The 27,796-nt window shown below is 44.1% G+C and overlaps 1 protein-coding gene across 1 annotated transcript in view; it reads right to left on the bottom strand.

The window, feature by feature from the left end:
• LOC308296806 (dynein axonemal heavy chain 11) overlaps nucleotides 1–27,796 on the bottom strand; it is a gene marked incomplete at both ends in the record, with an annotated part of 198,253 nt that overhangs the window by 53,099 nt on the left and 117,358 nt on the right. The window contains 10 exons of the mRNA XM_080740133.1: nucleotides 5,089–5,223; nucleotides 5,703–5,804; nucleotides 9,867–10,049; nucleotides 11,104–11,247; nucleotides 11,825–11,938; nucleotides 12,782–12,928; nucleotides 15,297–15,530; nucleotides 19,745–19,906; nucleotides 25,336–25,478; nucleotides 26,807–26,930. Of these exons, the coding sequence (XP_080596259.1) occupies nucleotides 5,089–5,223; nucleotides 5,703–5,804; nucleotides 9,867–10,049; nucleotides 11,104–11,247; nucleotides 11,825–11,938; nucleotides 12,782–12,928; nucleotides 15,297–15,530; nucleotides 19,745–19,906; nucleotides 25,336–25,478; nucleotides 26,807–26,930 (1,488 nt within the window). The remainder of the gene's footprint in view (nucleotides 1–5,088; nucleotides 5,224–5,702; nucleotides 5,805–9,866; nucleotides 10,050–11,103; nucleotides 11,248–11,824; nucleotides 11,939–12,781; nucleotides 12,929–15,296; nucleotides 15,531–19,744; nucleotides 19,907–25,335; nucleotides 25,479–26,806; nucleotides 26,931–27,796) is intronic.

Genomic DNA, 27,796 nt, shown 5'->3' with positions numbered 1-27,796 from the left:
CATCAAGATCATGGTCAAAATCTGTAATCACACTTTGTACTTTGGCTATTCAATAATAGCATACAAGCTCATAGCGCGTCACTTAGTCTTTGGTTCTCGGGGTCCCTGGCACAAAACAATGTGTGTCCGCAAACAAATACATACAACTCGGGGGTCCTTAACATGAAACTTTTTTTTTTTTTACTTATTTTTGCTTGTTTTATTGTTGCTTTATTGCTTTATTGTCTGCTTTTATTGATAGTATTACGGTGAAGATATAGGACAGGAAACATGGAGAGAGAGATATGTGGAGTGACACGCAGCAAAGGTCGTCGGGATAGGGAATTCGAACCTGCAACACGCTGTCGCATTAGCCTATAATGTGCTATGCACCTGGACCGTTAGGCCAACGGGCGCCCCGACATGACAAAGTTTGAGAAGCAGTAATCTAGCCTACACAAAACGTGACCTGACTGCCCCCGCCTGGTCTATAATGCACAACTGAAACGACAGGCAGGAGAAACAGACAAACAAATAAACAAGAGATAATTCCCACTATAAAGTCCCTCTGAAAGTTTGGCTGGCGATCCAGTCGGCGAGCATCAACTCAGCATCCATTTAACCCCTTTAGGCCAAGAATTCTTTAATGCTTTAACTATTGAAAAATAGCAGATATACAAGCTCACAGTGCGGCACCGAGTGCCGCGCTGCGAGCTTGTAGATCTGCTATTTTTGAAAAGTCGTGAAAATGTGTACAAATCGTTGAATATATGTAATTTTCAAGCGAACATTTTGTAACTCAAATTTTGCTTCTGGGTGGTCCCTGGAACTAAATATTTTGAGGTGGGGGTCCGTGGCCAAATATCATTTTGGAGGTCCATGACATGAAAAGGTTTTGAGCACCATTGACATAGAAACATTAGTTTCCTAAAAACCTTAGAAGGATTTAGAAGACACTTAAAGAATCGGGTCGAAATATTCGAAGACTTTCACAAAAATAGCAGAGCTGAGAGCTCGCAGTTAAAGCATAAAATAACGTGTAATAATGCGTTCCCGGGCAAAATGGCTTAAAAGCCTTCAATACTGTGTGTCTGTGACAGCCCTCCCTCCCCCCTGCTACGATAAATCACGCGTGCCATTTCCTTACAAGGGGCCGTGGGTCCAGAATATGTGGCATAATAAATTCCCAGACAGTTAAAAATCACTATAATTTTACTCTAATGCATTATGGATTGCCTGTAATATCACTCAGTCTGGGGGCTGTGAGACGTTGTTAATTTCCAACAGCTGTTGAGGCCTTTGAGGTAAAGCTAACGATTAAATATAGACGGCCTGATTTATTAGTCCAAACAACTATCGCTTCCAGGTCAATGGCATAAAGACAAAACATTTATCTTGATATCCTTTAAGCTATTTAGACCGGGCATGCAGTATTGCGTATTATTATTTTGTGCTTTAACTATTGAAAAATAGCACATAATACAAGAGTGCCGCGCTGCGAGCTTGTAGATCTGCTATTTTTGAAAAAAAAACGTGAAAATTTGAATTTTGACCCGATTCTATAAGTGTCTTTTGAATCCTTCTAAGTCTTCTTTGAAAAACCTATGTTTCTATGTCAGCAATCTGGCTAGCTATCGTCAAAGAAAAGGTCCTTTTCACTTAACTGGAGCTCAGTAAAGGTGGTTGCACACTGCTGCGTTTTTCGGGCCGAATATCGGAGTGAATTTCGGAGCATGCAAATAAAAAAATCAAACTCACGTTATGTCAGTCACGTTTGCACACTGCCGCCCGTTTCGCGCACCACTCTGTCCCTTGCTCTCTCTATCTCTCTCTCTCTCCTTGCCCTGAAAAACGCATTTCGCAACGAAAAACGCAGCAGTGTGCAACCAGCTTTAGTCTGTTCTTGAGAGACTACTATGTCAGTGGTGCTCAAACCTTTTCATGTGAAGGACCCCCCAAATTATATGTATTTGGCCACGGACCCCCATCTCAAAATATTTAGTTCCAGGGACCACCCAGAAGCAAATATTTGAGTTACAAGCGTTCGCTTAAAAAATACATACAGGTATATTCAAAGATGTGCACACATTTTCACGACTTTTTCAAAAATAGCAGATCACATAGTTAAATCATTCAATAATCCCAGGCCTAAATGGGTTAAAAGCCAAGCTGTTCCATGAGAGCCGCATTTATTTTCTGGAAACAAGAAACGTCGAATGGATAACATGGCCACCGAAACACACAGAGAGAGAGAGAGACAGAGAGAGAGAGAGAGAGAGAGAGAGACACAGAGAGAGAGAGAGAGAGAGACAGAGAGAGAGAGAGAGAGAGAGAGAGAGAGAGAGAGAGAGAGAAATACGAAAAAAAAGGCAATGCCGCAATTTTTATTTCACATTAGCAAAGCTAACGTGTGTTCAGAGGAACACTTATCATAACATGCCTGAGTGGGAAGACAACATGGAAACGGCATGGATGATGTGTGTGGAACAGAGTAATAAATGGAACCCATTTAAGTTCGCTTAATGTTGTAAAAATGAGTCGCCTTTCATGAGCTCGCAGCAGTACATTTAAGACTAAATAATGACAAACTACGAGTGCTAATAATAAGCATGCATCCTTGTAAAACACACATCCCAACGCCCCTTTGTTTTAACTTTGTTTCATAGTTTTTAACCTTTTTTAACTAGTTTTGTTTCCCCAATAAAGATTTATAGTAAAACGTATCATGTTCTGTAAAGCGACTTGTGAGTACCTAGAAAAGATATCGTCGTTGTCGGGTGAAAACCTTGTACGTCCAAAACCGTTAGTTTTGCATTCATCATTTTAAAAATGATTTAAACTAGTGAAAACAGCCGATCTACAAGCACATAACGCCTCGCGGTGCGAGGCGTTGTGTGCTTGTAGATCGGCTGTTTTCACTACTTTTGTGCGACGGCCTTGTATGATGACGCGGTGCTTTACTTTGCGAAAGAACATACAAATTTGAAACTTGGGATTTGGAACTTAGGTTTCCACCCGACAATGACGATATGCAATATGAATATTATGTATTATTACACACACTCTCATGACCATTGCCTCTGTCGTGAAGCTCATTATGAAGACAGAGAGAGAGAGATAGGGGCGGGGGAGGTGGTCATATCAGCGGGCTGCCCACAACAACAGTCCCCGTCCCTTGCGTTCGAACAGCGCGGTCAGCGGCTGTCTTTCTCTCGGTCGCCCGCGGCTGTGTTGTTCCATATCAGTAGCGATCCAGATAAATATCAAACATTTTTGATAATAGTCGGGCGGCTCCGACCGTCCTCTGAGCAACTCGGCAGGGTTGAGATTGGATCTTTGAACCCTCACATTGGACGATATTTATGACCGAGATTCGCCCCCAATCTAGACGCACCCCGTCTCCAACCCAACCAACCCCCCAACCCAAATAATATGTGTCGCTGTCACGCACATATTGTATTTCGTTGTCAGGCAGAAAGCTTTTTGTGTTTTAGTTTTTTCGTAAATGAACGCCGTACTACTCATACTACGGCATCATACAAAAGCATCAAGCATTTATTTTTTGAAAAATGTTGACGGTGAAAATATGAAAGTGGCTTAAGTGTGTCTGTGGGCTTTCGTAAATATTGAACATATTGTCGCTGTCGGGCAGAAACCTCGTATCTCCAAGTTTCACATTTGTATGTTTTTTTCACCAAGTATAAGCCCTGCTTCATCATACAAGGATGTCGCACAAAAGTAGTGAATACAGCCGATCTGCTATTTTCACTAGTGTAGTTCATTTTTAAAATGATAAATACAAATCGAACGGTCTTGGATATACGAGGTTTCCACCCGACAACGACGATATAAAAAGTAGGCAATTAACAAGAGCTTGGATGCACCGGGGAGCTCCATGTTGGCTCTTGAAACGGGATCCCCCACATCCTCAAGGCCACCTCCATTTCCTGAAAAGTAGTTGGACATAATAAGCTTTCCACCCGACTGTGTGACAATATGCCGCCACGCTGTACATACGGTAAATATCTTTTAGAACGAGACCCTTTTTGCACCGGCGCTGCCAGGCTGATTCACCAGGATTTAACAACTTTTAGTCCAGGTTAGTGATGCAGTTCAGACACTATAGCACCTCTACGCGCACACCACCACCACTACCAACTGACAGCTAATCCTATGCCAGGGACTCAGCCACCTCCGCCAACACTGGTCAGTTAACTCTATGCCAGGGTCCATCTATGCCAGGGGTCAGCCACCTCCTCCACTAACACTAGACCAATTTTGACCCGATTCTATAAGTGTCTTTTGAATCCTTCTTTTCGTTTTTTGAAAAACCTGTGTTTCTATGTCAGCAATCTGGCCAGCCATCGTCAAAGAAAAGGTCCTTTTCACTTAAATGGAGCTCAGTTGGTCTGTTATTGAGAGACTACTACTGTATGTCTGTGGTTCTCAAACCTTTTCATGTGAAGGACCCCCAAAATTATATTTATTTGGCCACGGACCCCCATCTCAAAATATTTAGTTCCAGGGACCACCCAGAAGGCAAAATTTGAGTTACAAACGTTCGCTTTGAAAATACATATATTCAAAGATTTGCACACATTTTCACGATTTTTTCAAAAATAGCAGATCTACAAGCTTGCAGCGCGGCACTCGGTGCCGCGCTGTGAGCTTGTATATCTGCTATTTTTCAATAGCTAAAGCATTCAATAATTCTAGGCCTAAATGGGTTAAATGACACCCCATCAAAATTCTGACATATTTTCAGGACATTGTTATGACGATCATTAGACAATAACCCACCTATCTCACAGACTCCCTCCCTGGTCAAAGTTCTGAATTTTAATGAACGTAGAATTATGTGCAGGATGTGCTGCAAATTAGGTGACTTGGGTGATTTAATTGACCACGTTTAAAACAATATTTGATTCTAAAATATAAATCCTCTCTTTCACACTTCTGCCCGTGTGCCAGTGAACACCCCTCCCCTGTGCCAATGTTGGCACCCATGCCTAAGGTTGCCCACCCAGTTAGACAGTTAACTCTATGCCAGGGTCAGTTAAGCCTATATGCCAGGGTCCATCTATGCCAGCGGTCATCCCTCCCTGGTACCTCCAGGCCCTGGACCAGCCGGTTGGCCAGTGAGATGGTCTGGTTGGTGCGGAACACCTCCCCCTGACACAGCAGCTTCTCGGCGGTGGCCCTCTGGAACTGAGAGGTGAGGTTCTGCAGGTTCACGTCCAGATCCTGCACGGGCAGACATGTACTGAGAAGGTCAGCAATGCAATGCAATGCAATGCAATGCAATGCAATACAAGGAATAAAGAAATTGGTAACACATTCATTTAATAACCACAGGAATTTATTGTTAGTTTATTTAACCACATACACATAGATTTTGTTGACTGGGATGGGATCCCCCAGGGCCCTTTACTAGGTCCACTAGTATTTCCCTCTACACCAAACCATAGAACAGGGAAGCTACGTTGTTAATCAACACATATGTTAAAAGAATTTGTTGATTAAGACCAACCAAAATGAATCAATTCATCTATAAAGACACAGACCCAAAACAGAAAAGGGCACTATGAAATCAAGGTTCATACACCTAGAGATCTACTAATGAAGAATAAAGAGTTTATATTGTTTTTATTTCAACAACAAAAAATGGATAACAGAAGAAATTATTTTTTTAAAAGGGTTTGTCTGGGAAGTGAAATAATGACCTCCAACTTCTTCTGAACAGCCAGTAGCTTGGCTGTGGCCGTTTCCAGCTCTGTGTTAGCCTGGGACAGTGCCAGCCTCTTGGGAGCCACCTCACAGTACACCTGTTCATGAGAAGCAAACATCATTTGAATAATAATGTGGTGATGTTGTTTCAAAACATTGTCTCTGCCCAAAACTCTTACTTTTCAGGACTTAAATTAAAAAATAGCAACAGTAGCAGATCTACATGCTCGAAACGTGGCGCGCCGAGCTTGTGGATCTGCTACTTTTGTGCGATGTTGTAGTGTGATTCGTTAAATTTACGAACAAATAAGAAAACAAAAAAAGTTAAAATATGGAGATGAGGTTTCCGACAGCAACAAAATGATTCCTACCATTACGCAAAAATAATTACGATCTTGGGCGCCCGCTGGCCTACTGGTCCAGGCGCATACCACTTAGGCATTGCCACATACTGTAGTCATGGATGCCTGGCGCTGTCGCCGGTTCGATTCCCAATCCGGACGACCTTTGTCGCGTGTCACTCCCCATCTCTCCCCCCCATCTCAAAATATTTCGTTCCAGGGACCACCCAGAAGCAAATATTTGAGTTACAAACGTTCGCTTTAAAAATACATATAGTCAAAGATTTGCACACATTTTCACAGCTTTTAAAAAAAATAGCAGATCTACAAGCTCGCCGCACTGCGACAAAAGTTGTGGCAGAAATTTTTAAAAATAGCCGATCTACATGAAATAAAATGTAATCCCAACTCTTAGTGCTCGTAGGGTGGGGTGGGGGGGGTCCCCAGTTAAAATATGATTATTTTGGGGTTCGCGGCCTGAAAAGGTTGAGAACCACTGGTCCAGGGTACTAACCTCATAGTATGGGACTATGTTGATGGTCCAGGGTACTAACCTCATAGTATCTGACTATGTTGATGGTCCAGGGTACTAACCTCATAGTATCTGACTATGTTGATGGTCCAGGGTACTAACCTCATAGTATCTGACTATGTTGATGGTCCAGGGTACTAACCTCATAGTATGGGACTATGTTGATGGTCCAGGGTACTAACCTCATAGTATGGGACTATGTTGATGGTCCAGGGTACTAACCTCATAGTATCTGACTATGTTGATGGTCCAGGGTACTAACCTCATAGTATCTGACTATGTTGATGGTCCAGGGTACTAACCTCATAGTATGGGACTATGTTGATGGTCCAGGGTACTAACCTCATAGTATCTGACTATGTTGATGGTCCAGGGTACTAACCTCATAGTATCTGACTATGTTGATGGTCCAGGGTACTAACCTCATAGTATCTGACTATGTTGATGGTCCAGGGTACTAACCTCATAGTATCTGACTATGTTGATGGTCCAGGGTACTAACCTCATAGTATCTGACTATGTTGATGGTCCAGGGTACTAACCTCATAGTATCTGACTATGTTGATGGTCCAGGGTACTAACCTCATAGTATCTGACTATGTTGATGGTCCAGGGTACTAACCTCATAGTATGGGACTATGTTGATGGTCCAGGGTACTAACCTCATAGTATGGGACTATGTTGATGGTCCAGGTACTAACCTCATAGTATCTGACTATGTTGATGGTCCAGGGTACTAACCTCATAGTATCTGACTATGTTGATGGTCCAGGGTACTAACCTCATAGTATCTGACTATGTTGATGGTTCAGGGTACTAACCTCATAGTATCTGACTATGTTGATGGTCCAGGGTACTAACCTCATAGTATCTGACTATGTTGATGGTCCAGGGTACTAACTAACCTCATAGTATCTGACTATGTTGATGGTCCAGGTACTAACCTCATAGTATCTGACTATGTTGATGGTCCAGGGTACTAACCTCATAGTATCTGACTATGTTGATGGTCCAGGGTACTAACCTCATAGTATGGGACTATGTTGATGGTCCAGGGTACTAACCTCATAGTATGGGACTATGTTAATGGTCCAGGTACTAACCTCATAGTATCTGACTATGTTGATGGTCCAGGGTACTAACCTCATAGTATCTGACTATGTTGATGGTCCAGGGTACTAACCTCATAGTATCTGACTATGTTGATGGTTCAGGGTACTAACCTCATAGTATCTGACTATGTTGATGGTCCAGGGTACTAACCTCATAGTATCTGACTATGTTGATGGTCCAGGGTACTAACTAACCTCATAGTATCTGACTATGTTGATGGTCCAGGGTACTAACTAACCTCATAGTATCTGACTATGTTGATGGTCCAGGGGACTAACCTCATAGTATCTGACTATGTTGATGGTCCAGGGTACTAACCTCATAGTATCTGACTATGTTGATGGTCCAGGGTACTAACCTCATAGTATCTGACTATGTTGATGGTCCAGGGTACTAACCTCATAGTATCGGACTATGTTGATGGTCCAGGGTACTAACTAACCTCATAGTATCTGACTATGTTGATGGTCCAGGGTACTAACCTCATAGTATCGGACTATGTTGATGGTCCAGGGTACTAACTAACCTCATAGTATCTGACTATGTTGATGGTCCAGGTACTAACCTCATAGTATCTGACTATGTTGATGGTCCAGGGTACTAACCTCATAGTATCTGACTATGTTGATGGTTCAGGGTACTAACTAACCTCATAGTATCTGACTATGTTGATGGTCCAGGGTACTAACCTCATAGTATCTGACTATGTTGATGGTCCAGGGTACTAACCTCATAGTATCTGACTATGTTGATGGTTCAGGGTACTAACTAACCTCATAGTATCTGACTATGTTGATGGTCCAGGGTACTAACTAACCTCATAGTATCGGACTATGTTGATGGTCCAGGGTACTAACTAACCTCATAGTATCTGACTATGTTGATGGTCCAGGGTACTAACCTCATAGTATCTGACTATGTTGATGGTTCAGGGTACTAACTAACCTCATAGTATCTGACTATGTTGATGGTCCAGGGTACTAACCTCATAGTATCTGACTATGTTGATGGTCCAGGGTACTAACTAACCTCATAGTATCTGACTATGTTGATGGTCCAGGGTACTAACCTCATAGTATCTGACTATGTTGATGGTCCAGGGTACTAACCTCATAGTATCTGACTATGTTGATGGTCCAGGGTACTAACCTCATAGTATCTGACTATGTTGATGGTTCAGGGTACTAACCTCATAGTATCTGACTATGTTGATGGTCCAGGTACTAACCTCATAGTATCTGACTATGTTGATGGTCCAGGTACTAACCTCATAGTATCTGACTATGTTGATGGTCCAGGGTACTAACCTCATAGTATCTGACTATGTTGATGGTCCAGGGTACTAACCTCATAGTATCTGACTATGTTGATGGTCCAGGTACTAACCTCATAGTATCTGACTATGTTGATGGTCCAGGGTACTAACCTCATAGTATGGGACTATGTTGATGGTCCAGGGTACTAACCTCATAGTATCTGACTATGTTGATGGTCCAGGGTACTAACCTCATAGTATCTGACTATGTTGATGGTCCAGGGTACTAACCTCATAGTATCTGACTATGTTGATGGTTCAGGGTACTAACCTCATAGTATCTGACTATGTTGATGGTCCAGGGTACTAACCTCATAGTATCTGACTATGTTGATGGTTCAGGGTACTAACTAACCTCATAGTATCTGACTATGTTGATGGTCCAGGGTACTAACTAACCTCATAGTATCTGACTATGTTGATGGTCCAGGGTACTAACCTCATAGTATCGGACTATGTTGATGGTCCAGGGTACTAACTAACCTCATAGTATCTGACTATGTTGATGGTCCAGGGTACTAACCTCATAGTATCTGACTATGTTGATGGTCCAGGGTACTAACTAACCTCATAGTATCTGACTATGTTGATGGTCCAGGGTACTAACCTCATAGTATCGGACTATGTTGATGGTCCAGGGTACTAACTAACCTCATAGTATCTGACTATGTTGATGGTCCAGGGTACTAACCTCATAGTATCTGACTATGTTGATGGTCCAGGGTACTAACCTCATAGTATCTGACTATGTTGATGGTTCAGGGTACTAACCTCATAGTATCTGACTATGTTGATGGTTCAGGGTACTAACTAACCTCATAGTATCTGACTATGTTGATGGTCCAGGGTACTAACTAACCTCATAGTATCTGACTATGTTGATGGTCCAGGCACACAGGCCTGCGGCGGCGGTGGACTTGGTCCTGACCAGGTCGGGGTGGAAGTCCGGGTTCCTCAGGTAGTGCTGCTTCACCACGCTCAGACAGCTGTCTGGGATGTGCTCCTTGTCGTACGACACCAAGGCCTGCAGGAAGTCGTCCACCTGACAGGAACGGGAAACACACATCATGCACCGATTAGTCTCGCGTAATCTCCGAATGCTATATAGAGTCTGGAACTACAGCTCCCGAACGGCGAGTATGGAAGTAGTCACTGCTGCACAGTACTGTAGTCCCATTGGAAACATATACTGAAGTACAATAGCACAGACCGAGTCATTCGAGCGGCATATTCTTGTTATGCGTGTATATCCTAAGAAAACATTTGAAAACATCATGAAAGTAACACCAGCAACACCAGAGAAAGATGAAATAACGTCAGTCTGGCCCCGCGAGACTACAAATCATGCACCGATACTTCAGCAAGGAGGCCAGTGAGCAAGCTGCACACATGTTCTGAAAGTCAAATGAATTATGTGAGACATTAAAGGGCTGGGGAGACCCCTGTTACCAAACAAAAACACAGTGATGTTTGCTATGTTTTTTTTCCCGCGACACCATCTCACAGCGGAGTACAAAACAGCTCTTAAAGATGCTACAGGCTACTAGTCTTGCGGGGCCAGACTGTTGACTCTCGTGATTTGCAAATTCCCCCGTCATACAGTCTGGGGCTACGGAAGTCTTATGATGAGTATGGGATAAAGCGGAAGTGAAGCCTCCTCCCCACTTCCGTTAAATCTTTAACATTGCGCACATTTATCCTAATATAAACCAGTAAGACTCCCTAAATCGGGAGATAGATGGGACAGATGCATTTTGATGACATAACTATAGAGATACTGTGTACCGATTTGTGTGATTTTAGGGCAGAATCTGTAGGAGCAGTGTCCAAAATGTGTCTTGCAAGAATCGGCCTCATGGTGGCGCTAGAAGAGGGCCATGTGAGACGCGAGACTACCACAGGTCATACAGCATAACAGGAAGTGGGAGGAGGAGTGAGATTTGCTCGAATCATAAGCAATCTTATTCACACACACACACACAGAGAGAGAGAGCTGCTATGGGCGGGGGTCAGGGTCATGGGGTCAAGGCCAGGCACACAATTAGATGGGCGTTAATCAGGCTGGTGTAGTGAACGACGGGGTGACAAGAGGTAACCTTGCCCATGAAGGCTCGCGCCGCCTTCCAGCTCCTCTCTTTGGGCACGCGGCCACGCGGAGCCAGCAGCACCATCACCGCCGCCGCCACGTTGATGACCGCCGCCGGAGGGTTGGGGAAGGTCTTGAGCTCCGTCAGGTTCACCTGGAAGGAGGAGAGGAAGGGATCGTAAAAAGAAAACAATGACAACGAGGACAAAATCATGAACAAACGATGCTGTCTCTGTCGGCTTGGAAACCTCATATATACCAAACTTTCTGTCTCTCTCTCTCTCTCCCTCCCTCCCTGCCTCTCTCCCCCTTCCCCTCCCCCTCTCTCCCCCTCTCTCTCCACCTTCCCCTCCCCCTCTCCCCCCCTCTCTCCCCCTCCCCCCCCCCCCCCCCCTCCCTCCCTCCCCAACACAGCGGAGGCAGATGGTCGCCCACCCTACTAGAGCCTTTTTCTGCTGGAGATTTCTTCCTGTTTTTTCATTGCCGCTGTCGTCAAATACTTGCTCAGGGGTTAAATGTTGCTGGTCTCTGCTCTCTAGATCTGTCTTAAGACAACAACTTGTTCGCCACTGTAACAAAATTGCATTGCATTGCACTGAATTGAATTGAATTAAAATGCATTGAATTGCAATAACTGACCGACCTTGCTGAGGGTGTCCAGACAGACAGACAGACAGACAGACAGACAGACAGACAGACAGACAGACAGACAGACAGACAGACAGACAGACCTTGTTGAGGGTGTCCAGTGCTGCCTTGGCTGCCTCCAAGGCCGGTTCTGCCTTCAGCAGGTCAGTCTCACAGTCCCTCTGTTTCACTGTAACCTCTGCCTGGATGGCAGCAACCTGCCCAAACAACATGAAATAAAGCATCGGTTCGCAACTCTTTTCATATCAAGGTCCATTAGGCTACTTGCGCCAGCAGAGCGTGCAATTACGGCTGCGTGTGTAGGTAGGTGGGTAGGTAGCCCTGTGCGTTTAAGCCCGTAGCCCAGCCAGGGACCAGCATTTCTGACAACGTCATCATTAATAGCCACTGAGGGACCAGCATTCATGGTAATGCCGGTGGTGATGTCATTGTGGTGAGCGCACCTCATGGCGTGCTAGGCTGGCGCACAAGAGGCAAGTTGGCACCTCGACAGAGTGCAGTTCCAGTTCTGCATTTGAGGACCACAGACCACCATTTGTTGAGATTTGACCTCTCAGACCCAACGTTACTCATATTTTGTTATCGTTGGATAAGATTTTGTCCCCAATTCCATGCTGTATTGATGTTGGTACAATAGGAGAGATAACAGGTAAACGTTGATCAAAATAACAATTCTTCTACATTCTCTAATTGTGTAGAATTCTTGTATATTATTAAGTAATGGAGACGTTTAACAATAATTTAACTCTTGACGGGTCCATTTAGTTTCATTTTACACTCTCAAGAGTTAAAGATTTATAAGGGTCCATTTGGTTACCAACTCTTCATCATTTAGCTGAGGACCACCTGGACTCCCTTTAAGGACCACTGGTGGTCCCCGGACCACTGGTTGAAAACCACTGACATAAAGGACAGTCATTTTCTGGAAGATTGAAACCACAAAGTCTGACCAGTTTGATCACTTCAAAAACTCTTTAATCTTACAATATCTTACAATAACACAATAATGAATCCAGTGTTATAATAATAGCTGATCTCACCTTCTGTGCCTCTGCGTCGGCTGCCTCTCTCTTGCGACTGACCTTCTCCGTCTGCAGACCCACCTTGGTGATGAGCGCCTCGGTCTTCTGGTTCTTAACCGTCAACTCTGCTTCCTGAGACGCCAGTTTGGCTTTGAGATCTTCTACCTAGAAGAGTTCAGACGATGGTAACTTTTAGATCTTCTACCTAGAAGAGTTCAGACGATGGTAACGTTTAGATCTTCTACCTAGAAGAGTTCAGACGATGTTAACTTTTAGATCTTCTACCTAGAAGAGTTCAGACGATGTTAACTTTTAGATCTTCTACCTAAAAGAGTTCAGACGATGGTAACTTTTAGATCTTCTACCTAAAAGAGTTCAGACGATGGTAACTTTTAGATCTTCTACCTAGAAGAGTTCAGACGATGGTAACTTTTAGATCTTCTACCTAGAAGAGTTCAGACGATGGTAACTTTTAGATCTTCTACCTAGAAGAGTTCAGACGATGGTAACTTTTAGATCTTCTACCTAAAACAGTTCAGACGATGGTAACGTTTAGATCTTCTACCTAGAAGAGTTCAGACGATGGTAACTTTTAGATCTTCTACCTAGAAGAGTTCAGACGATGGTAACTTTTAGATCTTCTACCTAGAAGAGTTCAGACGATGGTAACTTTTATATCTTCTACCTAAAAGAGTTCAGACGATGGTAACTTTTAGATCTTCTACCTAGAAGAGTTCAGACGATGGTAACTTTTATATCTTCTACCTAAAAGAGTTCAGACGATGGTAACTTTTAGATCTTCTACCTAGAAGAGTTCAGACGATGGTAACTTTTAGATCTTCTACCTAAAAGAGTTCAGACGATGGTAACTTTTAGATCTTCTACCTAGAAGAGTTCAGACGATGGTAACTTTTAGATCTTCTACCTAGAAGAGTTCAGACGATGGTAACGTTTAGATCTTCTACCTAGAAGAGTTCAGACGATGGTAACTTTTAGATCTTCTACCTAGAAGAGTTCAGACGATGTTAACTTTTAGATCTTCTACCTAAAAGAGTTCAGACGATGGTAACTTTTAGATCTTCTACCTAAAAGAGTTCAGACGATGGTAACTTTTAGATCTTCTACCTAAAAGAGTTCAGACGATGGTAACTTTTAGATCTTCTACCTAAAAGAGTTCAGACGATGGTAACTTTTAGATCTTCTACCTAAAAGAGTTCAGACGATGGTAACTTTTAGATCTTCTACCTAAAAGAGTTCAGACGATGGTAACTTTTAGATCTTCTACCTAGAAGAGTTCAGACGATGGTAACTTTTAGATCTTCTACCTAGAAGAGTTCACACGATGGTAACTTTTAGATCTGAATAATGAATAATCGGTCCATGACATCAGACGTTTATGATGTCAGTCATCTCCCATCACCCATCTCATGGGAAAGTACACATTTTAATTAAAGTCAATGGGAAAAAAAATATTCACTAATTGCGACCGAAGGTTTACTATGAGAAGCGAAGCTTGTCCGCGTCTGTGTAGACATTTTTACAGTCTATGGGTTTGCCGCTCTGACATTCTGAATTTTTGTCTGGGAATGACCATATATGGACTGGGAATGACCATATATGGACTTTTATACCCTGAGAAATCTCGTGGCTTGTCTGACTGTCAGTACAGGAAGTGATGTCACGTGACATCCTTTTTATGCCCATATATGAGTCATTCTGTACTGACAGTCAGACAAGCTACGAGATTTATCAGGGTATAATGCGACCTTCGGTCGCAATTAAACTATATAATGTATCTCTTAGCAAAATGCAAACAGACGAGTCCTGATGAAGCCGGTCGATTTGACATGCAGTAATTATGGCCCAAGTGCGTGCCACCAAAACTGTGGGAGGAGTAGCGCAGGAAAATAAAGTTTATCCCGAAAGATGGAATGGAATAAAGAAAGAAAGAAAGTCGGTACACAAATAATGCCTGATAAAAGAAGGTGTATTTGCAGCCCTATCAGACGGTATGTAATGGAGGTATACCTGGTATCAGACAGTGTATATACAGTACTGTAGGTAGGGCATTCACCAAATATTCGAATATTCGAATATTCGAATATCAAAGTCACTATTCAACGTTGTTCACCAAAGTCGAATATTCGCTTTTTTTCTCTTTAAAAAATATATAGTTTATAAAACTTGGCTAGATAGGAAGTCATAAGAATGAGTTGTCAATGCCCCTGGTGGATGAATTTGTTAATGCTCTATACCAGGGGTTCTCAAATCTTTTTAGGCCGTGACCCCCAAAATAAACATATTTGAACTGGGGACCCCCACCCTGACAAGCACTTGGAATTGTAAGTATTACATTTAATGTGACTCGGTTCCGTAGTTGCGAGGCGTTGTGAGCATGTAGATCTGCTATTTAATTTGAGGTCGAATAATTCGAATACTAAAAACTATTCGTGAATGCCCCAACTGTAGGTATACAGTACAGTACCATGTGGGTGGTGGTGTACTGTATGTATATACTGTAGGTATACAGTACCTGCTGTGCGGTGGTGCGCAGCCTGTCCAGGCCCCTCTCCAGGCGGGCGGTGTTGTGGTGGAGCGCGGCGCGGCTCTTGGCCAGCAGGGCGGCGTACTGCCCGATGTGCTGCAGAAAGCTCTTGGGGGTGGTGTAATTGTGCCGCTTCTCGTCGCGCCGGTATTTCTCACTCGCCCGGTCGACGCTGGTGTGAGCGTGGGCCATGAAAAGACTGATGGATTCCTGGACAGTGGGCTGTAAAAAATAAAGCGGGGGGGGGGGGGAAAGGTGGGTGGGGGTTGGTGGGAGCGCACGGCGCGCCGCTCAGGATTGAGTGGAGTTTAACGTCCCCCCAGGCCGATGTGTGCCTGAAATATTATCTTCATAAATTCTGGATTCATCTACAAGTTTCGCCGCCACACTCGGCTAGCCCCGACTTACTCAATCTGAAATTTAGGTGCAGCCGGCTGGCAGGAATGATTAGGCTTTGAAACCACTGTGAAAATAATGCGTTTGGGACCCCCTGACATGCTGCTTGTATAAAGCATGCATACTGTTTATATTATCCCTCATGTCCTACAACTTTCTCTCTCGGCGGCGTATGGAGGCCCCTGCTGTACCAGATTCATCATAACGCGTTGCTCAGTGACACGCAGAGCCTCCATAAATCACGCTGTTAGGAATCAATTAACACGGAAACAAATGAGCGCCCAACGCAAGGATCAAACCTGATCATAACTCACAAAAAAAAAAGCCATTGTTAATGATCAAGGATCCAGCGGGGAAAAATCATTATTAATTAAGATCTGACATAATGCTCTTTGACAAAGCGTGTTGTGTACGGCCGCGACGCGAGCAGAAAGTTCCCATTGATCTGCTGCTACAGTACCTGCTGATACGTGTATCAGCTTATTTGTGGGCTGTGCGTTTCCAACTTCAAACAAATGAGCATATCATCCCCTTGTTTTCCCTGCCTCTTTAACAAGATAAACAATCGCAGATTGTTGGGACCGTATCGATGGCTTTGGAAGGTACAGTAAGACTTCCTCGCGAACCGTGCTCATATTATGTTTTAACTTGTTATGAAGGATGCATTTCCGCCGGCCATGTACCGTGTGATGCATTGACGACAGTTGGAAAGCGCGGTCCATATTTTCTACCGCCAGTCTTCTACATAACTTAACTTGTTCTAAAGCTATTACTACTGAAACTGCGGTACTGCTACTGAATACAAGAACACTCGCCCTGGGTCATATCCGGCAACCTCGGAACGGTCGCCAGACTCGCCACCAGGTATTCCTAAACGTAACCTCAGTAAAACGAATCCTAAACTTAACCTCATTCCTAAACATAACCTCAGTAAAACTATGTCTAAACCTAACCTTATTCCTAAACCTAACTTCAGTAAAACAAATACAAGGAATTAAACCTTATCCTTGGTATAACTATGCCTAAACCTAAGCTTATTCCTAACCTTAACCTCAGTAAAACAAATACAAGGACCGCTGCGGGTGAGCTAGTGTGTTCTCCACCTCCACCACTGGCTACTGAAACCTCAGTACTGTACATCTTCTATCATCCTATGTTGATAGCTCTTTCACCACACTAATTATCACCTAACACCTGCATGGTTTCGGTTACTCTTTTCATATAATTACTATCACCTGCTTACCGTTTTATTTTTATTTTATTTTTACTGTATTTTTGAGTGGTGCTCCTGGAAGCAGCTAAGCTCCAACATCTGCCTTTGTCCGGGACGCGACGCGTGGCCTACATCTGGCCTAAATCTTGGCCCAAAGCGCACAAAGTTTGTTGTACGCCCACTAAATGTTCGGAGCTCTGAAGCGTGGCCTACATCTTTGCACAAAGCACCCATCGCCCAAGTGCCTACATTTGTAACTCAAATCTTTCTCGGGATCCCTGGAACAAAATATTTTGAGATGGGGGTCCGTGACCACTGATATAGAAACATACATTTTTCAGAAAAGGATTTAGAATACATTTTTAGAGTCTAAATGGGTTACAGTAGCCTATGCTCACCTGATTACATAAACACACACACACACACACACACACACACACACACACACACACACACACACACACACACACACACACACACACACACACACACACACACACACACACACACACACACACACACACACACACACACACACACACACACACACACACACACACACACAGCAGGCCTGGCACACATTGGCACACGGGTCCTTACGTGACGACACTTTTTATTTATTTATTTATTTATTTCCCCGGGCTGCGACGACAGCTGTGCCTCCTGAGAGGGTCGTTATGCAGCTTATTAATCACTCAGCCGCTCATTAACATAAATGATGGTGCGTTGTGATCGTTCCGCCGCGGCGCGGGAAAACAGCGATACGCCCGCGGCACCGCCGCGTCCCCGGCCATGTGATCAGTGATCTGTCAGCACCTCACACACACACACGCGCGCGCACACACACACACACACACACACACACACACACACACACACACACACACACACACACACACACACACACACACACACACACAAGGAGCTTAACGATGAGAGATGTGTGCGCAGGACAACACACAGCTGCCCCGCTCCAATTAGTAGATGTTCATTAAAGCCGTCTAACTGAGTCAAGGATCATTATGGAAGAACACACAGGGTTCACACCGAGCCAAGTATCTGTCTGTACGTCTGTCTGTATCAGGCACGTGCACACATAGACATCAAAGGGGGCTTGAGCCCCTGCCCTTGTATCCATCTGTAAAAAAGTGCCCTCTCCAGATCATGAATGCAATTTTTCTATGGTGAAAGAAATGCAAATGCCCCTCTTTCCATGCCATACCTGAAGGCAGCATTCAAGAGAACTGCCTTGTCCAAACTTACTCTCCTGACTACTTGAATGCAGCATCTTATGTTGAAAGAATTGCCCTCTCTGTGTAGAAATCAAGCAACGAAAATAGCCGAACTCCAAGCTCACAACGTGTCGCTGCTTGGAGGTCTGCTATTTTCGATAATTTCACCAAAAGGCCCTTTTAGAAATTAACACGGAAACAAATGAGCGCCCAACGCAAGTTCAGCCCCTGCCTCTCTAACATTCTCTGCACGTCCCTGGTCTGTATGCCCCAAGCAGCTGATATGAGCTGGTTAAATATGTGTCTGTATGTCTGTCTGTGTCCCCAAGCACCTGATATGAGCTGGTTAAATATGTGTCTGTATGTCTGTCTGTGTCCCCAAGCACCTGATATGAGCTGGTTAGCGGCAGCACACCTGCCTCTGAGTCAGAACACATGAAGACACACTTAGCCTCGTGCACTGAAGATTATTTACTGAACTACTGTAGGTCCTTACCCGTTCCACCCACTCATCCTCCCCCTCCCCTCCCCTCCTCCAGATCTTATCCTCCTCTCCTCCTCCCACCACCCTCCGCCTCCCCTTCCCTTCCTCTCCTCCTCCTCTCCTCCTTCTCTCCTCCTCCTCTCCTCCTCCTCCCGCTTCTTTGCATCAGCAATGAATAGGAGCCTGTGGAGATTAGACGCTTCCTGATGCTGGCGGCCGAGTTGCATCATGGGATATGTAGTGTTTTCGCTCACCAGCAGCCGCAGCAGCGCCTGTTTACCTGGTTAACCATGGTTACCAGGGTAACACGTCCCTGGACGTGATAACGGGGTCTTGCCGCCGCACCGAGGTCATTCTTATCACGTTCCTGGACGTGTTAAAGACAGGTAGAGTACTTTACGTTTGGGTGGTGTTTGGTGGCGTCTCCCCCATAGAGTTATAAGAAGAATAGAGAGGACACCAGATATCCCCGCCCGTCCACTTGCATTGAGTTGCTCACCCAGCGCATGAGGCGTTTTCACCCCTTCTTCCGGGTAGTAAAACCGGGACGTAGTGGGGCCACTGTGACGCATTTTTCGTCATAGTTTGTGTTCATGGACGCGCTGGGGCACCAATTCATGAACGAGAACTTCCGGTATGAACACGCGTCAATACAAAGAAGCCTAGATGCGCGTTCATGTTAAGGGGAGCACACACTGGACGCGAACGGCTGCGCAGCGTCGCGTCGCGGTATCGACGCACATGAAGTGCCGCACGGTAACCCCAACTGGATGCGGTGCGCTGCCACACAGCACATCCATTTCCCCGGTTGGGAGAACCATGGGAGAACATGTTCAACGCGCGGCAACGCTGGAAAAATAGAACAGCGACGTATCGGCGCGGCAGGCAAGGCGGCAGAGCCGCGACTGCGCGCGTCTGACACCGCCAGTGTGGGTTAGTTCATTGAAAATAATGGGGCTGTATGTTTTGACGCGGCACTTCCGCGCCGCCTCCGCGCCGCCTCCGTGTCCAGTGTGTTCCCCTTTAGTGGCCCCAACTGCAGTACCTCAAAACGGCCACCATGTCCATTGCGCCTCAGGGCTCACCCAGTGTTCTGGGGGCTTGGTCTCACCTCTATGCCTGGGATGTCCTGGATGAAGTTTCGGCTGACAGACTGCAGGGCCTGGGGGCTCCAGGGGTGGAACCAGTCCATGGTGGTGCAGTGGACCAGGGCCGGGAAGCGCCGCGCCCGCAGGCTGAGGGCACCGCCCACGGGAGACAAACACAGCACCACCTGAACACACACACACACACACACACACACACACACACACACACACACACACACACACACACACACACACACACACACACACACACACACACACACACACGTTTAGGCCTAGAATTATTGAATGCTTTAACCAGTGAAAAATAGCAGATATACAAGCTCACAGCGCGGCACCGAGTGCCGCGCTGCGAGCTTGTAGATCTGCTATTTTTGAAAAAGTCGCAAAAATGTGTGCAAATCTTTGAATATATGTATTTTCAAAGCGAACGTTTGTAACTCAGATTTTGCTCCTGGGTGGTCCCTGGAACTAGATATTTTGAGATGCGGGTCCGTGGCCAAATAAATATCATTTTGGGGGTCCTTCACATGAAGAGGTTTGAGAACCACTGACATGGTAGTCTCTCAAGAACAGACTAACTGAGCTCCAGTTAAAGTGAAAAGGACCTTTTCTTTGACGATGGCTAACCAGATTGCTGACATAGAAACACAGGGTTTTTCCAAAAAACCTTAAGAAGGATTCAAAAGACACTTATAGAATCGGGTCAAAATTCAAATTTTCATAATTTAAAAAAAATAGCAGATCTACAAGCTCACAGCGCGGCACTCGGTGCCGCGCTGTGAGCTTGTATATCTGCTATTTTTCAATAGTTAAAGCATAAAATAATAATACACTATAATGTGTACCCGTTCTAAAAGGGTTAAAAGGGTAAACCTTATAGTACAGGTATCATATGGATATTAGGGTTTAACTCTACTACCAATGACGAGATATGACGAGCTATCGATGACGACTAGGTTGGTTAAATATTCCGGTAGTAAATGAGTTGACCTCAAACAAGTTGCAACAGAAACGCTTCCAACAGCATATCAAAAGTCCCAGACATTATACGGTACTTATAAAATGTCTCTAAAAGAGCAAAGTAGCAGATCTACATGCTCACAATAGGTTTTTTATGGCCCAAGTTTGTTCCAGACTTTAGAATAAAAGTGTGTTACTAGAGCGCCGATTATGCAACTATCAGGGGTGGACAACTTTGACGATGGAGAGGGCCGCTATATTTTCACATTCACTCCAGAGGGCCACAATGCATATATAGTAAAAAAAAAATATAGCAAAAATAGCAGAACTACAAGCTCAAAATGCGTCGCAGTGCCACGCGTTTTGAGCTTGTAGATCTGCTATTTTTGCTATTTTTGAATTGGAATCCGGAATTGTCTTTAGCATTTTTTTGTATTGGAATCCTGAAAAGTAACCTTCTTATTTAATTTCAAATGCATTTATGTGTTCTTATGTTAACTTTTGAACTTAAATACAAATAAACTGGACATAAAAAAGACTAGTGCTAAGACATTACGCTACTAATATAGACTGAAGTAATTAAAGCAGATCATGTTTGCACGTTTGGAATTATAACAGCTGAAATCAATAATATATCAGTATTCCGATATTAACCTAAGGGCCGCATTAAGTGAAGGTTGCCCTTGTATGATCTATATACTATAGTATAATGTCTATACTAGTATAATGAAGACTGCATGGTCTCAGACTAACTTTAGATCTTTTTCTTTTTTTTGAAATTACTTTGTTTATTCACGATATTCCTGGCCCCGCCCCCGGCTTCCTGTTCATATCCTGAAAGAAAATAAAAAACATCATTTGGTTTCCTGTGTCCTTGCATTAAAGTGTCAGTAGAGGCGCTCTGGGCTCTTGGCTCTGAATGAACCAGTGTTGCCATGTCTGCTTATAATAAGCAATTGGTGTCGTTGTTTATTGGGCTTACTTTCTAATATTTTTTAAACCAGTGGTTCCCAAATCTTTTCATATCAAGGACCCCAGATTAACAGATTTGTCCACAGTCGCAGACCCCCATCTGAAAATATGTGGTGCCAGGGACCCCCACACAGATTTGTGTTGTTAAAATGTTTCAAAAATATTCAAATTATTTTCGTTTTTTCTTTCCTCTATATTTTTTAAATAGCAAATATACAAGCTCACAATGTGTCACAATGTGACACATTGTGAGCTTGCTGATCTGCTATTTTCAAATGTAAATGTAAAGTAGTAAAACTGAACCTAGTTAATTCTATTGGGCTTATTATTCATAGACCTGGCCGCTTGTCTCTGGCAATATCTGGCAACACACAATTCCCTGTCACTTCCTTGGGATCTCTTGTTCTTCGACTTGGGAGGAAGTGAAAAGATGTTTAAAAATGCTCCAGCGCCCTCTGTAAAAGGAAAATGGCAGCCTCCATAGAATGGCCAGGAATATCGTAATGATGTTTTGTATTGTATATGACTTGTTTTTTACTGTAAGTTGGGGACAGAGGATGACAATCCCATGTATTTACGGTGCACGTATCGTTCATTAATACTACATAATGTCTCGTCCAAATGAATGAGCGCACTGAAATTAATCAACGAGGCATGGGTCTCTCCATGCCTCACACATACACACAGCACAGGCTTCTGGGATAGCAGGCTGCTGGCAACATGCACGCACGCACACACACACACACACACACACACACACACACACACACACACACACACACACACACACACACACACACACACACACACACACACACACACACACACACACACACACACACACACACACACACACACACACACACACACACACACACACACACACACACACACAAATGATGTGCACACCATGGGCGAATACAAACAGACGAATGTTGCCCACAAACGTGAGAGGATGTGCATGCAGCCAAGTGCACACAAGCAAAACACAAACACAAGCAAAAGAGACACAAGTGTCATGGCATGATGCATCCTTTCAATGGGGGAGCCCCATCCTCCAGTGACAGAGAGAGAGAGAGAGAGAGAAACTGGCAGACTCCGGTGCTCTCTCTCTTTCCGTCTCTCTCTCGTGCGCTCCTGTGGTCAGGGGCGTCACAAGGGGGGGGAGTGGGACTGAGTTACTAGGGCCCAAGGTGAAGGGGCCTGGAATTATTTTATACTTTAGCTATAGAAAAATAGCAGATATACAAGCTCACAGAGCGGCGCTGCGAGCTTGTAGATCTGCTATTTTTGAAAACTCATGAAAACGTGTGCAAATCTTTGAATACATGTATTTTTTAAGCGAACATTTGTAGCTCAAATTTTGCTTCTGGGGGGGGGGGGGGGGGGGGTAAATATTTTAGATGGGGGGGGGGTGTCCTTCACATGAAAAGGTTTGAGCACCACTGACACAGAAACATAGGTTTTTCAAAAAATGGATTTGAAATATTCAAGAAAAATATTTTTCATTAGTTAAAGCACAAAATGTGAGAGAATCCTTGTGCCCAGGGCCCAGCATTTGGTGTGACACCCCTGCTCCCCGTGGTTGGCAGTCTATCAGACAGTGCCAGTCCCAGTTGGCTGCAGCAGACGGAGGCGCTCCCAGGGGCCCTGGCCCGGCCCCGTGCTGGACAGCGTACACTTACAGTACGTGTGCACTCAGACAAGAATTTCCATCCTTCTGCCCCATCCCCCCTCCCCGTCAGTCTGGATCCCTTATGTCCGCTTGTTGCCAAAGATGTTTGTTGTTCAACAATGTCACACATCGGTCGTGTCTCTGTTTTGAACGGGGCCAAGATTCTCAACATGTTTTATATCAAGGGACGCTTGCCCTACAATGGCATGCACTGTAGGAAGCTTAATTGATGGAAGTTGGGACGCTCGCTCTTTCCCTTGAGACTGCATCCTAAGCCTTGAGTACACAGGCTGTCACGATTATGACATTGGGGAGAGCGGGATAAACTGAGACACCCCCAGGGGTCTCAAACTCAATTTACATTGGGGCCGCTGGAGGCAGAGTCTGGCTGAGGCTGGGCCGCAGCCTCAGCGCACATGCAAAAAAAATCCAATCTTCTCAAATGTCTTTTTTTATTTTTTAACACAAAATAAGATGAACAAGGACCCTGGCGTAAACAATTTGTGTTTAACTTATGGAACATGAACTGTATTGTTAACTGTACTGTATTATTAAGTGTTTTGAGGTTCATATAAAACTCGCGGGCCGCACTAACATTAAACTTTCATATTAAGGTGGGGGCCACAAAATATAGTCTCGCGGGCCGCAAATGGCCCCCGGGCCGCCAGTTTGAGACCCCTGAACTAGGCAATGGAACACATTTGTGGTCATGTGACCATTATATTTTCAAGCCCCTTGAATTTCCCTCATGCCATGAAGGAGAGGACCTGATAGTGCTGTGGAAAACATGCTGTTTTCAGAAAGAATATGTTTTTTGCATGTAAAAGTACATTTTCTTGCTGTCAACATAATCAGCAGTTGTGTCAAACCAAATTGATGCAGGGATAAGAGATGTCATTTTTTCCAAAATGTGGCTGTGGGGTAAAGTGAGACAATTGCTTCAGGGTAAAGTGAGACACTATCTCACATTACCCCAACGTGATAGACAGGGAGAAAGCTGTAAAAACCTGCAAATTTATCTCAGTTGATTCTTATGTATTTTTCCCTGTATTGTGCATAATTAATGAGATGATTAGCATATGTCTCATTAGTTATGCACAATACAACAATATACTTTGCAGAAATACATTCTACAGAAAACGTTACATAAGGATCAACTGAGGCACGTTTGGTAAACCCTTTTATACATTTTTATAGGGTTTTTAGTTTTTTCTTTGTGTAATGTGTAACATTATTTGACACATGGGTGGAAAAAATGACAGGACAAACCCTATTAAAAGAATGTCTGCTATGTACATTTTTGTGTTGTGCATATTTAACCTGGTTAACCGGGTTTTTGTGTTTTTATGGTAGTTTTAAAGTGAAAAAAGTAAGTGGATCACTTTACCCCGTTGATTTCTCTGGTCTGTCTCGGTCTGTATCGGTGCTGGGGTAAACTGAGACACAAGACCACTTCTTTTAAAACAATCATATTTTCTCTGCCTTTTGTCTTGAATACCTTCTGATAACTTCCATTGTTATGAAACATCCCAAATTACTGGGAAATGTGTACATTTTTATTGATCTTTTAGTTCGCCTAGAGGAGAGCAAATGTAAAAAATGTCTCAGTTTACCCCGCTCTCCCCTTTTACGCGACAACGTGAGCATGTAGATCGGCTATTTTCACAATAGAACCGTGTTATACAAAATTCCTCAACTCGTAGTGCTCGTCAGGGTGGGGGTCCCCAGTTAAAACATGATTATTTCGGGGGCCACGGCCTGAAAAGGTTGAGAACCACTGGCATACACTACCTGCCTTTGGGCATTGCGCATAGGAGTAAGCGACCTGGCTGTTATTGAGCTGAATTATTGTTATATAGTCCTGGAAATTGGGTTAAATATTCTGGAAAGGTTTTGGAAAAGTTTTGGAAATTAATTGGTAAAAATGTGTGGGAACCCTGTATAAACAACATGGAGCAGGAAGGATGGTGACACATGGACTCAGACCTTGAGCTGCAGGCGGACGCGCTCCATGAAGAACCTCCAGCAGGCGTCCCGGGTGTCCAGCAGACCCAGGGCTCTCACCTCCGCCCTCACCGCAGACACCACGCCCTCCATCTCCTCCTCGCCCAGAAGATCTGGGATCTCACCTGGACGCAGGGAGAGGACTCACGTTAAGCCGTTTAGGCCTAGGATTATTGAATGCTTTAACCAGTGAAAAATAGCAGATATACAAGCTCACAGCGCGGCACCGAGTGCCGCGCTGCGAGCTTGTAGATCTGCTATTTTTGGAAAAAGTCGTGAAAATGTGTGCAAATCTTTGAATATGTGTATTTTCAAAGCGAACGTTTGTAAATCAAATTTTGCTTCTGGGTGGTCCCTGGAACTAGATATTTGGAGATGGGGGTCTGTGGCCAAATAAATATCATTTTGGGGGTCCTTCACATGAAAAGGTTTGAGAACCACTGACATAGTAGTCTCTCAAGAACAGACCAACTGAGCTCCAGTTAAGTGAAAAGGACCTTTCTTTGACGATGGCCGGCCAGATTGCTGACATAGAAACATAGGGTTTTTCAAAAAATCTTAGAAGGATTCAAAAGACACTTATAGAATCGGGTCAACATTCTAATTTTCACGATTTTTCAAAAATAGCAGATCTACAAGCTCGCAGCGCGGCACTCGGTGCCGCGCTGTGAGCTTGTATATCTGCTATTTTTCAATAGTTAAAGCATAAAATAATGATACACAAAATGTGTACCCGTTAATGAATGGGTTAAGCAATTTAGGCCTGAACGCAAATCTGTGTCACTTTAGATTTGCACCACTTTAACCATTATTTTATACTTTAACTATTAAAAATAACAGATATACAAATTACAAGCTCGCAGATCTGCTATTTCTGAAAAATCTTGAACATTTGTGCAAGTCTTTGAATAATTTTGACCCGATTCTGTGAATGTCCTCTAAATCCTTCTTCTAAATCAGTGGTTCTCAACATTTTTCATGTCAAGGACCTGCAAAATTACATGCATTTGGCCACCGACCCCCACCCGTTGTTCCAGGGACAGGGATATTTGAGTTACAAATGTTACAAATCTAGATTTTTCAAAAATGTATATCTGCTATTTTTCAATAGTTAAAGCATTAAAATGATTCCAGGCCGGGTAATGTCACAGAGATTCAGAATCAGAAGACCTTTTATTACACAGGTTTACAGGTGTAAATCAGTGGGTGATTATTGTTTTCAAACTCCATCATTCGCTGTTTTCAGGAAAGATTTAATAAAAAATAACAGAAAGGAGTCATGTCAAACATATCTGAGAACAAATCTTAGATAGAACAAGAACATATCTGAGAACAAATCCCACCATATTCACCAAATCAATAGATACATTATACAACTACCTTGCACTATATTTGCATTATACATCAGGTGGTCGATGGCCACTAGGAGGCGCTCATCCTGTAGTGTACTAACCTGAGGTGAGCAGGTCGTTGATGGGAACCAGGAAGCGTTCATCCGGTATGTGTGCGTCGGTCAGGAGCAGAGCCACACGCTGCTTCTTCACACCGGCCTTCAGGTACAAGCCTGCCAGATCCCCCTGTACACACGCGCACACACACACGCACGCACGCACGCACACACACACACACACACACACACACACACACACACACACACACACACACACACACACACACACACACACACACACACACACACACACACACACACACACACACACACACACACACACACACACACACACGGTGGGTTTAGGCAAGGTCTACCTAAACAACACCTCTCACACAGCCTGAAGGGACACGTGCACTGTTTACATAAATGTAAATTACATTCCAAGACCAGGCCAATGAGGATTTTTTTTTTCACCCAGTGCCAGTTGCCTATGTAATCCTGGGCTCTGCTCTCCCTCTGCCGCAACTGGGAGACAATGGACTGACCTCATGCTTCCTTCAATGCATGGGTAGTGCAAGTTGTTTCTTTTCACCTGACAGGGGAGATTTCCCTGGGATGGACGTAGCACATGGAAGGAACACGTTATTCCAACCAGTTCCTTTCCCCTCCATCAGGCGCCCCAGCTGGCCAGGGGGAGCCTTTTACATGTTAAATTCAGGACAAGGCCAATGAGGATGCTCCTTTTAAAAGTTTAAATTCGGGACAAGGCCAATGAGGATGCTCCTTTTAAATGTTTAAATTCAGGACAAGGCCAATGAGGATTGTCCTTTTAACCGGGTTGACAGTAATCAATGGATGCACCGCAAACTCCACGATAACACTTTGATCTTTGAGAGGCTGATTAAACAGACAATCATCTTAGCTTCATCGATAAGGTATTGAAATATTTCCCAGAGCTCTTTAATGGCATCGGACAATCCTTCCTCTGCGTGTCGGTGAGGAGACCAGGACTGGATCAATACGCTGGACGCAGCCAGGAGGAGGTATTGA

Source organism: Nannobrachium achirus (genome assembly GCF_963921795.1).
Source record: "Nannobrachium achirus genome assembly, chromosome: 2".
Classification (NCBI taxonomy): domain Eukaryota; kingdom Metazoa; phylum Chordata; class Actinopteri; order Myctophiformes; family Myctophidae; genus Nannobrachium; species Nannobrachium achirus.
Note: the sequence above shows the minus strand (reverse complement) of the source record. Positions and strands in the feature narration are given on the sequence as shown.